The following is a 19325-nucleotide window of genomic DNA, read 5'->3' on the forward strand; positions in this document are numbered from 1 at the left end:
TATGCTTTGGAATATTCTGATCCTCTATAATATGCCATTAGAATATTCTAGACCATTCGAATATTTGGTAAATATAGTCGTTTGATATATGATCGTTGGAATTTTGTGTGTTGAGAATATAGCCGTTCGAGTAAACTTTTAGACTAAATTGAAAAGGTAAAAAATTTCTTGTAAAATATATATTTAATATATTATTTTATTTTAAAAATGATATTGTCAAAAATATATTTGTTATTATATAATGTAATTGATAAAATTTAAACATAAAAGATTATAAAAGTGATTGGAGAAATGAATATTTTAAATTATAGAAAATGGTTTAAAAGAGCTGTTGTAGAGTGCTGATGAATTATGATTCTGTAAAACTGTAAAATGACTCATTTTATCATATTTTAGAGAATCTGTTAAGAAGAGTTGTTATGGATGCTCTAACACTCTGAAGCCATTCAACTCCCTTTTTACAACCCCTTAACTCTTCTCATTCCCTCCCAACTCTAGTTAAGTGAAACAGTAGCTGATGAAGTTTTTCATAGCAAACATGCCATCTCAAATTGCAATAGAGTTTTGTTTCTTTCAAGCAAATTTATGGTTCGAGAAAATTATTATCTGCTAAAACAAAAATATAATAATCAACGAAAAAAAATACTCTTAACTCATTTTCTTCCGACATAACCAGCGCTCGGTTAATATTATGTTGTTTAATTAGTGTAGAAGATGAAATTATTCTAGTAATTAGAGCTATGCACAATTGGTTTAGTCATTTTTTCAATTCTTTTGACATAAATTTAACCGACCGATCAGTTATTATCAAGACACACCACATTAAATCATAAATCACATTAAAAAAAAGAAAATGAAAAGAAAAGAAAAAAAAGAGTTGGTTATAACCAAAAATTGTAAAACTAGCGAGTTTCAAACGGAGACGCTGAAGTGCGAGGCCTTGCATCCCAACTCCTAATGCAGTTGGCACCTGCCGTAAATGACCAAACATTTACAGTCACCATTCACCGTTTGCCCTGACTCAATGGCCACGAAATCCATTTGATTCGCTATCTCAATCATTCAGCAATACGTACACAATCTATTGTAACTTGTAAATAGATAAGGGGATCTTTGTTCATAATATATTCGAAGTACAGCAAATTAAGACATCAGCAAAAAAAGATTAGAAAATCAGAAGTGAAGTGGTGCACAAACCATTAACCCCAAACTTGACCAAGACTAGAGGAAATATGTAATCCTTCACTCTGGTGAGCAGCTAGATAGGTGACATTAATTTGATCGTTCAGGTCCTCACAACAATTAAATTGAGACCTCAATACCTTCCCTGTAAGAGAAAAACCTTGTTATTTGATAATGTCCAACCAACTGAAATAACAAGAGTTTAAAGAACTTACCCAAGTTCATCAATAAAAATTCATCAACAGCTAGCCAAGTATTCTAGCCAGCTAAAACACGAATATTTGTTGAGCAATTTTCATCCAGCTATTCAGAAAATATAACAACGAAATTTCATAGTGAAAAATTGTGCTCAACTAATAATCGAAGATCATATCCCTAAAAGAAATCTAAGTAAACACTCTTCCAAATCATGTGAACAGTGAGGTAAGAAAAGTAAACAACTATCGTGCACAAAATTTCCACAATGTGTGGAATCGAGGATAGGCAGGATGCACACAGACTTTACCCCACATAATATGTGGAAAGGCTGTTTTCTGTGACCTCTAAGTCACATGTTCGGCTCACATGCTCGTCTGTCATGTGAACTGTAAGCTGTCACTATTTTCTTGCCAACTCAATTGATGCTGGAGAAGATGGAATTTCAAATTACAAGCCTTTAGAGCCTGAAACTACTACCAGTGAAAGATAAATGTTAAAAATGCTCAAGCTACGTGTTTGTTATGATCTCAAGCAGTGAAATTATGCAGATGAGCCATTCAAGAGAGGTTTATCCTAGTTACTCAAAATAGAATGTCTTACCTGGTCTGGTCCAGTTTGTCCCATGGCCATATAATTCCTTTGCTCCCTTTGTGCATTCCTCTGCTCCACATGTGAGAAACCCTGCCCATAGTCAGGATTTGCTCCTTGCATTTGACCTTGTGTTTGACCATGATCCCTATTATCTCCCGCATAGCCTCCCTGTCCTGGAGGTGCATATTCCCTGCGACTTCCCTGAGGGAACTCCCTTTGTTCTTGCAGATTATTATTTGTTGGTCCTCCTTGAGGGTGATTGCCCTGATGTGATGAAGGCATTGGACCTCTCTTAGATTCCTGATCGGAGAACCCAGAATAGTTTTGTTGTGGCACGCTATGGTTTTGCTGAGGTGGACCGTCGTAATTTTGTCGAGGTTGACTATAATTTTGCTGAGGTGGACCATAATTTTGCTGAGGTGGACTGTCATAATTTTGTCGAGGTTGACTATAATTTTGCTGAGGTGGACCAAAATTTTGTTGAGGTTGACTATAATGTTGTCGAGGAGGTCCAAAATTTTGTTGAGGTTGACTGTAATTTTGCTGAGGAGGACCATAATTTTGTTGTGGAGGATAATTTTGCTGAGGTGAATAATTTTGAGAGGCTCCATAATTCCTTCCATCTCCTTGCTGATTATACCCTTGCTGGTTCGGAGCTTGACCTCCTCGTTGGTCATACCTACCTCGGTCAGCATTTCTGTTTCGCTGGTCTCTGAATCTTCCACTAGTTCTGTGATATTGAACTGGGGGTGGCCGGTGTGTGATCACTCCATTTTCATACTTGTCTCCTGATACAGAACAAGAGTTTCAAGTTCAAATTACAACAAAAATTGATCGTGATTTTCTTTTCCAGGGAACACTGAGGGGGACCAAAAAACGCAAAGGGACAATTATGAGGAAAATCCCACCTCCGTACTCTTTGTTTACTGGATCGATATAGGAATCTGGCAACACAAAAACAACTTGAGGGATATCTGTCACACAAAAAATTGAGTTAGTCATGCTCCATCCACTTTATATTTGGATGTATGATAATCATACTTACCTCTAAACTTTTCAGACTCTTCTTCTGTCATTATAGCCTGAAAACCTTCATAAGTAGTTGTGCTGCATGCATACATTCTTTTTTTTGCCTCGTCCAAACTGATACCATCAGAATAACAAATAGTCAGCACAACAACAGAAAATGTAAAATGAAAAGTGAAAAAAAAAATCTACAACTCATGAAGGTAGAAACATTGTTATTATGGAGCCTTCAAAAAGAAGAAGACACTAAAATTAATTATTCAAGAAAGCATCAAGGCCGAGGGAAACCAGGTTGGTTACTTATACCTTTCATAGTATTCTGCTTTTCTCATATCAAATCAGATATATTTAGATGAAAATGAAATTTGAGTTCAATTCCATCTACCACTGGAAACTTTTAAAAGGATTCTATGAAACAATTAGACAAAAAGAAAACCTAGAAGGGAAGAAGAGATTAAAAACTTAAATGTGAGTCCTCAATGAAATTTCAAAAGACCCAGAAAACCTTTCTTTTAAGTGAAAAAGACGAGAAGTATCTGTAGGTATACTCAAATTCAAATAAGTAGCTACCACCCAACGGGCCTTTGTGAAGAAATGTAGAAATAGCCCTAATTTTCTTAGCATTTTTTAATAAAGCAGTTGCTTTCAAGATGAATACTGTTTACAACTTTACATCCAGAAAACATTCAACTCTGCAAGAACTAATGCCCTTAAGAGCAATTGCAATATAATCTATCAATATCAAGTGAGAAATTTAAAAAGTACAGATTTTGACCAAAAAAAAATGCATGCAACAGAGTCTTTGACAGTGTGACTGCTACCAAGTCTCCAAAAACCAAAATATATTAAAATAGTTAATATATTTTATCTTTTATATGTCAAATATTTGTGGAAACTTTTTTTCTTTTCTACAACCACTCGTGATACATACACAGGACTCCCCCCAACACAGCACACAACCCCCACCGCAGCACACTGAGGAATTTTTTTTTTTTGAAACAATATATAAACTCTAATGTAACCCCTATATAATTTATTTTTACTTGAAATCAAAAATATAAACAAGGAACAATAAAATAAGACGAAACTAATAATGATAAATTGTGAAAAAGTGATATTGCTGTTGATAGGTGCTCATGCTGAATGCTCTAACTGCACATATGCATATTTATCAAAAACAGCAACAAGGAGGAAAATCAAACTGAAACAAAGTTGGCACAATGGTTTACTCAATACAAACAATATTCTACTATTCCCCCTCTTCTCCAACCTCATGTCCTCAACAAACAACCAGCCAGTGGATAAGCGTATACATTTACCCATATGTGTAATATATCTGACAACATATTGCACACCAAAAAAACCAGAAAATAAGATGAATATTTAACTCGAACTTCCAGTATCAAATTCCATAATTAAAGAAAAGGAGGAGGAGGAGGACGACGAAGGGTACTAAGACCTGATGTTGAGACCCTTGGCACAGATTTCCTCGTAGGTGCGGACCATCTCTTCAGGAGGGGGTTTCGCCTCCTTCGGGAAGTCTACGGTGATGAGCCAGTGGTTATAGTCGCAGCCCTCGAACAAGACCATGTCAGGCGTGATCTCCTCCCCCTCCTTCCATACCCTCGGCGGTGATGATCGGGTTGAGGGAGAAGAAGAAAAGAAGGAAACCCGAGTCAGTGAGAACGATCGAGGTTTGCAGAAGATCGTCGCCAATGATGAGGAAAGGGGAGTGGATTTTTCGAGGAGAGGAGAGGATGCGATACTGGGTATTGTAGAGGGAAGAGAACGGTGGAGAGAAGAGACGGTGGCCAGGGCCCGCCGGACGCGGAGAAAGTGGAGTGCCATCGCTGGTTTTGGTGGTGGTAGTGCACAGAGAACTGGGGGTTTTAGGGTTCTATTGGGTTTAGGGAAGCAAAGCAGCGTTAAAGATTTATCTATTTATTGCCAACTTTAATTTTTTTTTTCCAAATAAACTAAAACATATTTCACTTTACAGTTTTTTACTAAAACATAGCACAATTAAAATTTAAAATTTAAAATTGTAGATAATTATTTTATCATAAATTTTGGATATTTTATTGCTCATCATTTGTTTTAGGAAAATCTTTAATGGGCCTTGCTAATTTAAAAAAGGATTAATTAGCAATAAGTCCCTCAAATCAATTTTTTATTCCAATAGATCCATTTTAATTTTTTTTAATCCACAAAATCCATAAGTAATTGAACTTGGTAAAAATTAAGTGGGCTTCGTAGGATTAGGCTGTTGTTTTCACAGCAGGTGTCCGGACACAAGTTCTCAAAATTTTCAATTTTAGCAAACCCATGGCGAAATGCGATCGATGGAGGTATAGCTGACCGGACACCTTGAATAAATGTCCAGACACCTATTGCAGATATAGCTTTTGAGTATATTTAATGGTATGTCGGTTTGTATATTTTTTACAAAATTAAGAGTTCTGTTTAAGGCTTTTGTATGGTGATTAAGAACATACTTATGAGGTTTAGTTGTGGAATTAAAAGATGGGAAAGGTTAGGCATCCAAAAGGTTGGTTAGTGTTATGACAACTTGGGTTATAAAAGAGAATGGTGTATTCATGAATTGATCTTGTAAAAATCCTCTAAAAAGGAGTATTCTAGAGCTGTATTGAGGTGCTGGAAGTGCAGAAATTGAGTTATAGATAAGGTAAGGTTCTTGGATGACTCCATTTTTGTGTGGTTAATGTGGTGTTCGGATTAGATGGATTTCTTAACTGATTTGATATGTAGAATTGTCAGGTATTAGGATTTGTTAAGCAAGGTGTTGGCATTGGTTTGTTCGGTATTGTGGTAGAGGATTGAATCAGATCAAGGTTGTGTTCAAGGATTTACTTTCTAGTAAGTTTTCCCTATTAATCGAAGATAGTAGACATGTTATGATTTTTGTATATAAGTTAAGCAAATCATAGTATGTATAGGTTGCTAGTTTATGATTGATTTTGTGTATATGGTGGACGTATTGTCCGGAACAACTATGGAAGATCTGTAAGCAAATCAAAGGCATATATTCACTATAGAGAGGTTTAAAACAAAAGGGGGGTTAAAAACTTAATCTACATACTTGTAATGGACGGCTAACAATATCGTGAATTGCCACTGAAGAACAAATGAGTTTTGGTTCTCAATTGTGTAAATATTTTCCATCAAACTGTCAAATTAGATAATGACCATAAAAAACTATGATGTTTTGTTTAAAGCCAATTTTGGATAATGTATAAGTGTGAGTCTATAATATATTTTGTCTTGGACTTAAAGAGTCATGATGAGATAGTTTGGACATGTTGCATGGTATGATTTATTTGGTAATGGTATGAGATGATAACAATTATTTTTAAACAAGGTGGTGTTTCGGGTAAGAGCATGGGTTGGTGAGATGAGTTTTTGGTGATTGATACATTTTATATGAGTTATGTTTGGTGTTGATTAATGGCTTAGGGTTGTTTGTGATATATGTATTTATTTAATTAAATAGGGCAAGTGGCTAAAGTCCCTATTTGATGTTTGGTAAACGTAAAGGGAAAGCATCCGCTTAAGGATTTAGTAGACGCTAAAAAAGTGAGGCGTCCTTGTGTTATAACATGTTAAAAAATTTTATTTGAGCTTTTATAAAATGTCTTATAAAAATATATGGAAATCTCTTTTGATTCTATGTTTGCGAATTCGATTTTATGAAAGAAATGTTTACGAAAGAAAAATAACCGTTTGTAAAATATATATCTATGAATTATTTTTTGTGGATTGAAAATGAGTAAATGATAAGGAAATATCTTTACCCGTGAATAGGGATATTGAAATGTTATGATTTTGGTGACACGTGATTTGGGAAATGATTATGTTTATGAAGTATGAAAAATTATTATTTTCAGTTGAAAAAGGAATATTGTATTGGTTTAATGTTGTTTTAAAAACCGTTCATGTACCGATGTTGTTTTGTTGAGAACTTGAAGAATGGATACGTGTAATGATTTACTTCAGCATATGCACATAGTTACCCCAACCCTGACCCGGTTATGGGGATGATTGAGCCAAATGGGTGATTTTATACTGACTCAGGCAAATGATTGAATTCGCGACTAGTTGCGGCTAGACCCAGTATGGATTTAGTCTACGACTAACCCATACTCTGAAATGTGATTTGTGGCTAGTTACTACTAAATCTAGTAAGGGATTAGTCAGTGACTAACCTTTACTCTATAAACTTGGATTCTCTTCTGTCATGAACAGTATGTTTTGAGATGTTTGGAAATTTACTTTCTTGAATTAAAAGTATATTTTGGAAATATCATTTTTAATTTCTTAAATTGATAATATAGCCGGGCTGACCTCTCCTGCACATTTCAATCATGTAGACAAGTAATAAGAACTTTCGGAGGAGGAATAAAGGAAGGTGTGGCCTTAGAGATGGAGGCGTTAGAATTTTATTTTTATTAAGTTTGTTAAATCTTGAGATACTGTAAGAATAAGAAGTATATTTAATATTTAAGAGTGTATTTATTTAATTTTCTTCGGTAAAGCTTACGGTGGATGGGTCAAAGGTCATGAAGTTGACTTTTGGTGTCAATTTACCTTGCCATGTGGCACCTTAAAAGAGGAGTGTTACATTTTTGGTATCGGAGCAAGCTAAAAACGCTAATATTATAAAACTAAAAAAATATAGATAAATATATATATTATGAACTGGAGTCTGATTGGGTGAACTTGTGATGATAGGTGAAATGGACGGACAACGAATTGTACTTAATAGAGGAAGGTTTCTTGATGACTTGGTTAGGAAGAAGCTAAGCTATGAGGATCCGGTATACCATCAAGATCCAAGTGACCTGACAGGAGATTTAGAGCTATGGGTAGTGACTCGAAGGGGTAAAGGTACCCCCTACACACGCTCGTGGTAGTGAAGAAAGTTTCAGGGGCTCATGAGTATTATGACCACACTGCCAGACTCATGATTGAGGAAATCAAGCGACATGCCAATGTCGTGATTTAAAACCTTAATTGGAGCAAGATGGTAAGACTCGAGAAACAACTTTACCACAAGACTGAGGAGGAAATGAGATTCAAGGGCCGTATTTTCCAACTGAAGGAGATTAAGCGAAGGCTCACGAGAGAGGTCGAAGACCTAGAAAGAGAGAAGAACTTGCAACCTTCTGTTCCTGCAACACTTCAAAGAGTATAGCAGTTAGAAGCTTTCAGACTAGACTGGGGGGTTTGGTTGAAGAGACTCCCACGGTCAAATCAGTAGTGGGAATAAGAAGGAATGTGACCGTGGATGGAAACTGACAAAGGATGGTATTTAGGCTGAGTATTTTGGCAGAGAGTTTAGGTTGAAAGCTTAGGTTAAGTGTTTAGGCTTATTTTTACATGCCTTTCCCAATGATGGGGAAGGAATATTTATAGAATTTTCTATAACAAGTGGCATGTTACTATTTGAGAAAAGTATTATCTAGGAACTTGGGTTTGTTCAAATGGGATAACTAATAGGCAAAGGTGACGTCTAATAAATTGTGTAGCGGGACATATAAAGTGATAAAGGAAGGATTTAGATAGGCTAGGTGTCTAGAAGAAGTATAGACCTGCCACATATCTGAGGAGATAAGAGGGGAGTATCTTTATGGGAAATGTACATGCATGCTTTAATTGACGTAAGGAAAGAATAATCAAACCTAAGGTCATCATACCTATCAAGTGGGGGTTATGATGGAGTTGTCATGCCATTCACACTTAAGAAACTAGTTTATAATTGGTCTATAAGGGGGGCCAAGCCACAAGTTGAGATGGCGCTTGGCGGGCTGTTAATTGGTGCAATGTTGGGCGTTTGTTAGGCGATTATCAGATTGTGATATTCTATTTTGGGCAGATGTCAGCTTACAGGTTGTGATGACGCATGACGCATGACACATGACATGGGCGGTGGGTGGGTCTTGGGCTTGGGCTTGATCTTGATGGACTTACAGAGTAGATAAAGTTATTGGGCTTGAGCCCATGTTTTCAATGTTAGTAGGCTGAGAGCCTTAAACTTTTATGGACTTGCTTTGTCAACTTAATATGTATTGGGCTTGGCCCGATGTTTTGGAGATTAGTTGGCCCAATCAATTTTTGGCCACTACAATTTGTCCCCCACTCTCCAAGTTTGAATAGTGTGATTTAGATAGAAGATAGTCATGTTAGAAGAGAGTCATTGAAGGTGTATAGAAGCTGGAATTGACATCAACTTTTAAAGAGGCCTTGACGACACATGGAGTTGGAATTGATATCGGCTTAGAGGAAGCCTTGATGGTGTGTAAAGCTGGAATTTTCATCAGCTTAAAATAGAGCCATAATGGGGTATAGAAGCTGAAATTGATATAAGCTTTAAGAGTCGTAATGGTGTGTGGAAGTTGGAATTGACATCAGCTTAGAGAAATGCCACGATGGTGTGTGGAAGCTGGAATTGACATTAGCTTTAAGAGACGTAATGGCATATGGAAGCTGTAATTGACATCAGCTTAGAGAAACGCTACGATGGCTTGAGGAAGCTGGAATTGACATCAACTTAGCGGAAAGTCCTGAAGGGGTTTGCAAAAGAGAGAATTAGTAATTTAAAGAAAGGTGATTTTCTCTTAATATGTCAAATGTTAAAAATTAAAATGTCTGGATGAATTTTAGGCATGAGTGAAAACAAATACGCAAACAGACTCGTATATATTTGTAAAATATTTAATGTAATTTCGAGTGTCAAAATAAATCATAAAGGCATGATTTTCATTGTGCTATAATAAATCATAAAGGCATGGGTTTTACAGTGCCACGTGTTAAAGTAAAACATGTACAGTTAATAGCGCAGAGACGTGTTCCTAGTTTTCAAAGAGAAAATGCATCATTTCGTGTAGAGATGTCTTTACTTTTTAACTAGAGTCATATAATTTTTTTTGGTTAATTAATTTTTCATGTGGAAATACACTACTTTTTATTGATAAAAAATAAAAAATAAAAGTTAAATCTTATTTAGTCTCCCATAAGCACTGTAACCTGTGTGACTGTGTCACCGTCACCATCTCCGTATCTTTCATTGAATGCTGAAGCCAACGTCAATAGTGAGGAGCGAATCCACATACAGACAGTCGAGATCGAGGAACGAAACAAGGATTTGAAGCTCTACATGAACAGTGATTCTGATGATTTTTGGAGAAATCAACGGTGGACGTTGGTTTCGTTCAAGCGCCCTGAGATTTTAGACACCATCGAAATCGTTAATGAAGAGTAAGGTCAAAGCCAATTTTTCGAAGTTTATCAACACCTGAGCATCATGAACTGCCCCAAACTCCAATCCTCGCCAAATGAAGCCCTGCCTTTCTCTCTTAAACAAATGCATCTCTCTAGTTGTCCACTCCTCAAAAAATGACTCAAGGGAAAAAAGGGATTATCCTTTCGCTATCTTGATTGAGAATATAAGGCTGCCTAAGTAATTAAATATACTTCAGTTATTATTGTAGAGATTCTTAGTTTACACTAGTCAATTATGTTACAATTAAGGATTAATTTGTTTAATCTTGTTAGAGATGTGTATAGATGTGTATATGTGTATATTTTTAGTCTTGAAGGGTAGTTTGGTCTTCTCATGAGTTATTGTATATATACTCTTGTATTCTCCTTTGGAGTATAATGAAGATACGATTTTCATCTTTACAAATCTGAAGGCATACCCTAATAAGAGCCTGTGAAGATCCAGTGTCATTTTACTTGTGTTTTAAGTTCTGTTAATTCTTCCGTTTGTAAAGAATGACGTGGTACTTCTTAGTTAACGTCCGTTAACTAGTTAGTTACTAATTCTGTTACTAGACTTGTATAAGTGGTTCCACAATTGTACTCCCTCCATGGACATCTCAACATTCCACTACTGTTCAGGCTATCAAAGCTCAAGTTCACACTCTTCCCACTCTCAAAGTACCTACTCACGGTAAATGAGTCCTTCAAACTGATGTTAGTGATGAATACTGGGCTGCTGTTCTTTTTGAAGAAGATTTTGTTGGATATATATATAGCATGCATAAGTCAATATAGTAATAATTGCATAAACAATGACCAAGTGACACAAACAGTAACATACATAAACAAAACAGTAACATAAATGCAATTGCTTATATTAAAGAATACCAAACCAAAACGTCAAGACAATTGATAGGAGAACAGCAAGGAAGAGCGAGGTACGGTGTGCACCGAATCTCCTTAAGGTGAATTTGCCCCAGCCACTTGGTGTCAACACTTCCGGACAAGCACCTCCCAAGATACAACGCTCTTTTTGTGTAGGTAAGTGACACTTCAATACCACACAACACTTTCGAACCAAGAAAATGAATGTACTCTCAGATTTGTGAACAAAAGAATAAGAGGAGAATAATGGTTTTTGTAGTCTCTCAACTCAACAACTAAGCTCTCTATTTATAGTAGAGCATTTCAACAAAATGGTCCACAAAATCAGCAATATGGACTGATTTTTAGGACTCATTATTGACCCACTTTCATGGTGAAATTATCTCCACTAATCATTGACCATAAACAAACCAAGAAATTTATGGGAGGACCTTAACTAACTTTGAATTGGTCATATTATGCACCAATGTATATGAGAATTACACATGAGTGGAAAATGTGTCTTGGAATGAAGTATATTTCATTCAACTACACTTAATGATATTTAATATCATTATTTTCCAACAATCCCCCACATTGAATGACAATAGACGATAATTCAGACACGGAAGTTAGTCTGAGAGTACATTAGGAGAAGTACTGCATCGAGATAGGTAGCTTTTGGCTTTGAACCTTCCTTAGTGAAAACTTATCGGACTCACTTAACTAGTCAGTGGACTAATGCCTTGAACTGCCAGTTGTTTATGTAAGCCTAGTCAATAAATCTCACACAGCACTAATCCAATTCATAATTGGTTCTCGGTTGTGTTCATTATTTCGGTCTTGAACATCTTGGGTTCAGTGAGTGCTTTAGAAAATCCCGCCTTTAAAGATTTTCATAGAGTCGGTCTTACTCTTCACTCACATAGGTGATATCCTATCAAGAGTATCCTCTAATACTCCACTTGTATTTACAAGATATAGGTATCATTAAAAGCATTGCTTAACCTTGATACTCGCTTAGCACTTGGTGCATCCAAGGAATGGGTTGGAATTAAAATTCCAAGGTACTCACTTGAGTTACACAAACTTGTGTTGTCCTATTGAACCTAGTCCATGGGATCTCCAATTGCTAGGTTAGGTTTCCATCTGGATAACTCATTATTATAAGGCTTTCAAGCCCATCCCCCTCGATGCGCAGTCAATTTGCTCTCTACTCAACCCCTTTGTAAACGGATCCGCTAAATTGTCTTTAGACTTCACAAAGTCTATGGAAATTATTCCATTTGAGAGCAACTGCCTAACGGTATTATGTCTACGACGAATATGTCTGGACTTACCGTGATATATCATATTTTGTGCCCTTGCAATTGCAGCTTGATTATCACAGTGAATGCAAATTGCAGGCACGGGTTTCGGCCATATGGGAATATCCTCTAAAAAGTGACGAAGCCACTCTGCTTCTTCACCAGCTTTATCCGAAGCGATAAACTCTGATTCCATCGTTGAACGTGCTATGCACGTCTGTTTTGAGGATTTCCAAGATATTGCCGCACCCCCTAGGGTGAATACATAACCGCTAGTTGATTTCGACTCCTTGGAGTCTGAAATCCAATTAGCATCACTATACCCTTCTAGAACAGCCGGGTATTTACCATAATGCAAAGCATTCTCCTTGGTTTTATTCAAATACTCTAATACTCTTAATAGAGCTTTCCAATGCTCATGTCCAGGATTGCTTGTGTACCTGCTTAGTTTACTGACAGAGTACGCAATGTCTGGCCTCGTGCAGTTCATAATATACATGAGACTGCCTATAACCCGAGAGTATTCCAACTGTTCAATACTGTTACCAGTATTTTTATGTAAGACTAGATGAGGGAGAAAAGGATTATTAGCATCCTTGATGCCATGTCCTTTAAACCTTTCAATCACTTTCTCAATATAATGTGATTGAGATAAAGCTAGACTTTCCGAATTTCTGGAAATTTTAATGCCCAGTATCACATCAGCTTCACCCAAGTCTTTCATATCAAAATTTTTTGATAGCATTTTCTTGGTACTATTGATTATCTCAATATTACGTCCAAGAATTAGCATATCATCGACGTATAGACAAACAATTACACATTCGTCGTTAACGACTTTGGTGTAAACACATTTGTCACACTCATTGATTTGGAATCCGTTCCGAATCATCACTTGGTCAAATTTCTCATGCCATTGTTTAGGAGCTTGTTTAAGTCCATATAATGACTTGACAAGTCTACATACTTTGTGTTCTTATCCTTTGACCTTAAACCCTTCAGGTTGTTCCATATAGATCTCCTCATCGAGTTCACCGTTCAAGAATGCAGTTTTTCATCCATTTGACGTATCTGCAATTCATATAGTGAGGCTATGGCAATTAGCATCCGGATGGATGTAATTCTCGTGACCGGTGAATAAGTATCAAAGTAGTCTAGACCCTCTTTTTGTCTAAACCCCTTGGCTACAAGCCTTGCTTTGTACTTATCTATAGAACCATCAGCTTTAAGCTTCTTTTTGAAAATCCATTTACATCCAATTGGTTTATTCCCCGGAGGGAGATCAACCAATTCCCAAGTATGATTACTTAGAATGAATTCCATTTCGCTGTTTACAGCTTCTTTCCAAAATGGAGCTTCTGGAGTTGACATTGCCTCATTGAATGTCTGAGGCTCACTATCTATCATGTATGTTAGATAGTCTGAACCAAAGGATTTAGAGATTTTTGATCTCTTGCTCCTTCTTGGTTCTATTTCATCAGCCTCTTGATTCTCATTCTCAGAATTCGATTCTCTAACCCTTTTCTGAGAGTTTTCTGTATTTTTATAAGGAAATGTTTCCTCAAAAAATTCAGCATCTCTTGTTTCCATGATTGTATTAACATGGATGTCATCAATTTCAGATTTGTGTACCATAAATCTGAATGCACTACTATTTTGTGCATATCCTATAAATATGCAATCAACTTTCTTAGGTCCAAGTTTAATTTGCTTTGGTGGAGGTACTGCCACCTTAGCAAGACACCCCCACACTTTCAAGTATTTGAAAGAAGGTGTTCTTCCTTTCCACATTTCATATGGAATACTGCCTGTCTTTTTGTGGGGCATTCTGTTAAGAATATAATTAGCAGTTAAAACTGCTTCCCCCTACAAGTTTTGAGGTAAACCAGAACTTATTAACATGGCATTAACCATCTCCTTTAATGTCCTGTTTTTTCTTTCAGCAATCCCATTTTGCTGAGGAGTGTATGGTGCAGTAGTTTGGTGGATTATTCCAAAATTTGCACATAACTCATCAAATGAGGCAGAATCATATTCTCCACCTCTATCGGACCTAAGAGATTTGATCTTTTTATCAAGTTGAGTTTCGACCTCATTTTTATACTTGATAAAAGCGTCCAAAGCTTCATTTTTGCTCGCTAATAAATAGACATAGCAAAACCGAGTACAATCATCTATGAAAGTGATGAAGTATTTCTTTCCACCTCTACTTTGAATAAATTTCAAATCGCATAAATCACTGTGAATTAATGCTAGAGGCTCAGTGCTTCTCTCAATTGATTGAAAGAGTTTTTTAGCAAACTTTGCTTCAACACATGTTTCACATTTATGGTTGTCATTCAAATTAAATTTGGGAATTAGCCCCAAGTTTGCTAGTTTTTTCATTGTACCATAGTTTACATGTCCTAATCTACCATGCCATAGACAAGGAGAAACAACAAAGTAAACTGAAGACTCTGCTTTATTATTATTGGCAATAACAGCCTTCGGGTACACAAATTTGGATTTTTCATCCATTACAGCAACACAAGCCTTAGAAAGGCCATCACTAGCATAACCCCTTCTTACATACATTTCACCCTTCCTAATAGTGAACTTGTCGGATTCAAACACCATCTTGAATCCCTTCTTGATCAGTACAGGGACTGAGAGCAGATTCTTGCGAACCTCTGGAACATGAAGCACGTTCATTAGGGCCAAGGATTTCCCGGATGTGAACTTCAGGATCACCTTACCCTTTCCCTCTACAGTGGCAGGAACACCATTAGCCATGTAGATCTTCTCTCCATCATCTTTCTTTTCATAGGAGGCGAAGAGATTCTTGTCAGTGTAAATGTGAGCAGTTGCACCTGTGTCCACATACCAATCTTTGGTATTTGTCACCATATTCACCTGGGAGACCACAGCACACAGTATCTCATCATCTTCTTCACCTTCTTGCTCGGTCAGATGAGCTTGATTAGCAAGTTTTCCCTTGCCCTTTCCTTTGTTGTTTGAGCGTTTTCTACAGTCTTTGGCTCTATGTCCGGGTTTGTCGCAGACATAGCAGTTGCCCTGAAACTTTTGTGACTGCTTGCCTTTGGCTTGGTGATCTCGTTTCCTTTTCCCATTGGGCTTGGAAGTTTCCACCAAATTTGCCTTGGGCACCCTTGGAAGTTTGCCACTCTTTTTCATATTTTCCTCTTCAAGCCTTAGATGAAGGCTTAGATCCTCCATATTCATCTCCTTGGTTTTGTGCATCAAGCGATCCTTGTAGTCGCTCCACCCAGGAGGTAATTTCTCTATGACTGTTCCTACTAGGAAAGCCTCACTCAAATTCATTCCTTCTGCTTCAATTTCATGCAGGAGAAGCTGAAACTCTTCCACTTGTGCAACGACAGACTTTGAGTCTACCATTTTGAAATCATGAAACCGACTGACCACAAATTTCTTTGTGCCGGCATCCTCGGTCTTGTACTTCTTGTGAAGAGCTTCCCATAATTTCTTAGCGGTGGGTATCTTGCAATACACACCGTAGAGTGAGTTCACCAATCCATTAAGGACATGGTTTTTGCATAGATAGTCTCCATACATCCATGCTTGCACAGTAGCAACAGTCAAAGGATTCGACCCATCCGCACATATGGCAGGACACACTTCTGTGATGTATTTTGAAAGTCCACAAGTGGACAAGTAGAACTGCATCTTTTGTTCCCACCTCTTGAACTCAGTACCATTGAATTTCTCCGATTTTTCTCCCAAAACCACAGAAGTCACGCGACCAGTCACGGGATCAGCTGTCCCCACAGTGGGTGCCATCGGAGTGGTCACACCAACGCCACTAGGGCCAACCATACCAGTCACGTTGGTAGGAAGAGCAGGGCTACCTTGAGTAGTCACGCCAGCTTGGGCAACAGAACCAACTGGGGTCAGACCACCAGTGGTATTCTCATCACCTCCAGGAAGGACGGTGGATTTCTCATTATTTTGATTTTCAGCCATTGTCTTTCTACACAAATCAATGTGTAGTGTAAGTAACACAAATAGATCAAATAATTCTAAGATATAACACCACAAAATTAACACAGAATTTAAAGTCACAAAAAAACTTTGTCGGCTTTCTAAATTAGAGACTAACAACTTTAGCAACCAGATCGTTCCCAGGTAAGAGGGGGCCTTCCGTATATTACGGCGCTCAATTAAATAACCTCTTTCCTAGACAGAACTTTCTAGACATTGCTTAGTCATCGTTAAATCACTAAAAAGATTACCAAAATATTTGCATACAATGACAAAATTCAGTATATAAGAATATTGAACTAGAATCACTAATAAACACTTAACAAAAATTTTCAGTTGTAATAACTAAAGTAATGATAAAAACCGATTAATAGTACTTGATTGAATTTGTGTATCACATATATTGAGACATACACGGTTAAAAAAAATTTTAATCTAATTTTTCATTTGGCAGAAAAGCAGTTAAGCATATAGCATGCTTTGTTCCAATGAAATCAATCCAACTATAACAATTGCACCGAACCAACAACAATAGTAATTTTATATGACAATTCACATGCACAAACTTATATGACAATTCATTGATTCTGCATTAATCGGTTTTTTTTTTAATCAAGTTGATATGCACGTACATATAAAGATGGACAGATGCAAAGTTCGTTCAATATGCATGCACCAGTAATTTTATACAAATAAATGATATAGCAATTTATAGGCGAAGATACACGTTTTACCAGATGCAAAATTTGTTCAATACACTTTCAATATATGCAAGCATGCCAGATTTAACAAAGATACAAAAGCCAAAATTCACCTTAAGATTGTTGGATATATATATAGCATGCATAAGTCAATATAGTAATAATTGCATAAACAATGACCAAGTGACACAAACAGTAACATACATAAACAAAACAGTAACATAAATGCAATTGCTTATATTAAAGAATACCAAACCAAAACGTCAAGACAATTGATAGGAGAACAGCAAGGAAGAGCGAGGTACGGTGTGCACCGAATCTCCTTAAGGTGAATTTGCCCCAGCCACTTGGTGTCAACACTTCCGGACAAGCACCTCCCAAGATACAACGCTCTTTTTGTGTAGGTAAGTGACACTTCAATACCACACAACACTTTCGAACCAAGAAAATGAATGTACTCTCAGATTTGTGAACAAAAGAATAAGAGGAGAATAATTGTTTTTGTAGTCTCTCAACTCTACAACTAAGCTCTCTATTTATAGTAGAGCATTTCAACAAAATGGTCCACAAAATCAGCAATATGGACTGATTTTTAGGACTCATTATTGACCCACTTTCATGGTGAAATTATCTCCACTAATCATTGACCATAAACAAACCAAGAAATTTGTGGGAGGACCTTAACTAACTTTGAATTGGTCATATTATGCACCAATGTATATGAGAATTACACATGAGTGGAAAATGTGTCTTGGAATGAAGTATATTTCATTCAACTACACTTAATGATATTTAATATCATTATTTTCCAACAGATTTCACTTCCACCCGACATCTTTGTGAATACAAATCTGGAGCTTTCAAGCCCTCTGAGCTACATTATCATTCCACATTCAAGGAACTAAGCAAGGCATTATTGATAATAAAAAATTGATAACTATTTTTCTCCCATTTCTTTATGATTCTCTCTACAAAGAATGCCACTGCCATTGTCATACCACACTAGCTCAAGGTTTGACGGAAGCTATCATACGCACCACCGCACCGTCGTCATCGCCCATTTCTTCAAACCCTTGAATCGGCATGGCCCATTTCTTCAAACCCTTTTAGTGGGTTTTGCTCGTCTGATTTTGATCTTCAAATTTTAATGGGTTTTGCTCGAGGGGAGTTTGCCGGTGAGGGCCACACTGGACAAGGGTGTTCGTAGCTGGTTCGTACGAACTATTTTGATCTTCAAATTTTAGTGGATTTTTTTATTTTTATTTTCATTTTGTTTCTAACATGCCATGTCATGTATTACACATAATTATCATTTTGAACAGTATCAAAGACATGTCATCAAATGTAGTCCACATCAAATTCTTTTAACGACAAAGAGTGCAAAAGGCTAATGTTGCCAATTTCTTGAAGTCGAGGGGCTGATTTGGCATGAAAAAAAAACACAAAGGCTCAATCGATCTTTTTTCATAAGTCTAAGTGTTTTTATCATACTTATCCCAAAAATAAAACATAAGATATTGAATATAAATTTTAACAAGTCATTTTGCAGCACAAAAAGATAAGCTGGGATGAAATCTTGTATGAGTTTGTGTTAAGTAGGCCTGACCAAATGATTCGTCTAAAACCCCAAATTTTGTAGGTCCGGTCTTGATGCAGATCTACAAGTTATGGTGCATCATAACTTCTAGATCTAGCCATTTTTTATGTTTCCTTATTATTATTATTATTATTCTCTTTGCTTGGAGCTCAGTGTTAGGCTAGAACTACTCCTGTTGGTTTGTTAGATGCCGAAACTCTTTCTTTTTATTATTAAACTCAATAAGTAGGGACCCTTCAGTGACGTCAAAGGCGCGTGTTCTATAAAGCAATGTTATTAAAACCGTGTGAGACATCGATCCACGTAAATGATCGGGTCACTGGTTGAACCAATGAATTATTCATTGGTCGAATTGCAAATTCAATTAACAAATAAAAAAATATATTAAAATTAAATTTAATGTTAAAAAATAAAAATAAAAATAAAAACCAAAATATGGTCATCCAAAAAAAAGTCTAAAACAAAAGTAATTAAAGTTTACATTATATAGAGTAGAACAATGATCACAAAAAAGAAATACATTAAAGTTTACATCGTGTGGATCTCTATAAGTGGTCTATATGTCAGGTTGAGAAATTT

The 19325-nt window shown here is 36.5% G+C and overlaps 1 protein-coding gene across 1 annotated transcript; it reads right to left on the reverse strand.

Annotated features, from left to right (window-relative positions):
• Nucleotides 1–1027: 1027 nt before the first annotated feature.
• On the reverse strand, nt 1028–4915 carry LOC119983113 (multiple organellar RNA editing factor 1, mitochondrial-like). The gene is made up of 5 exons (XM_038826784.1): nt 4457–4915; nt 3017–3114; nt 2880–2945; nt 1981–2759; nt 1028–1327 (listed from the first exon to the last, which is right to left on the reverse strand). Exons 1-5 carry the CDS (start codon nt 4843–4845, stop codon nt 1316–1318), a joined length of 1344 nt encoding a protein of 447 aa, XP_038682712.1. The 5' UTR covers nt 4846–4915; the 3' UTR covers nt 1028–1315.
• Between the last annotated feature and the right edge of the window lie 14410 nt (nt 4916–19325).

This window comes from Tripterygium wilfordii, chromosome 17 (genome assembly GCF_013401445.1).
Source record: "Tripterygium wilfordii isolate XIE 37 chromosome 17, ASM1340144v1, whole genome shotgun sequence".
In the NCBI taxonomy this organism is placed as follows: domain Eukaryota; kingdom Viridiplantae; phylum Streptophyta; class Magnoliopsida; order Celastrales; family Celastraceae; genus Tripterygium; species Tripterygium wilfordii.

Bases quoted from the DNA above. Each gene is read 5' to 3' on its own strand.
- LOC119983113 (XM_038826784.1), bottom strand. From the start codon at position 4,845: ATGGCACTCCACTTTCTCCGCGTCCGGCGGGCCCTGGCCACCGTCTCT. The intron at 3,115-4,456 runs GTCTTAGTACCC...TGATGGTATCAG, and splicing joins GCCAAGGGTCTCAACATCAG to TTTGGACGAGGCAAAAAAAA. The intron at 2,760-2,879 runs GTGGGATTTTCC...GTTCTGTATCAG, and splicing joins AGTAAACAAAGAGTACGGAG to GAGACAAGTATGAAAATGGA.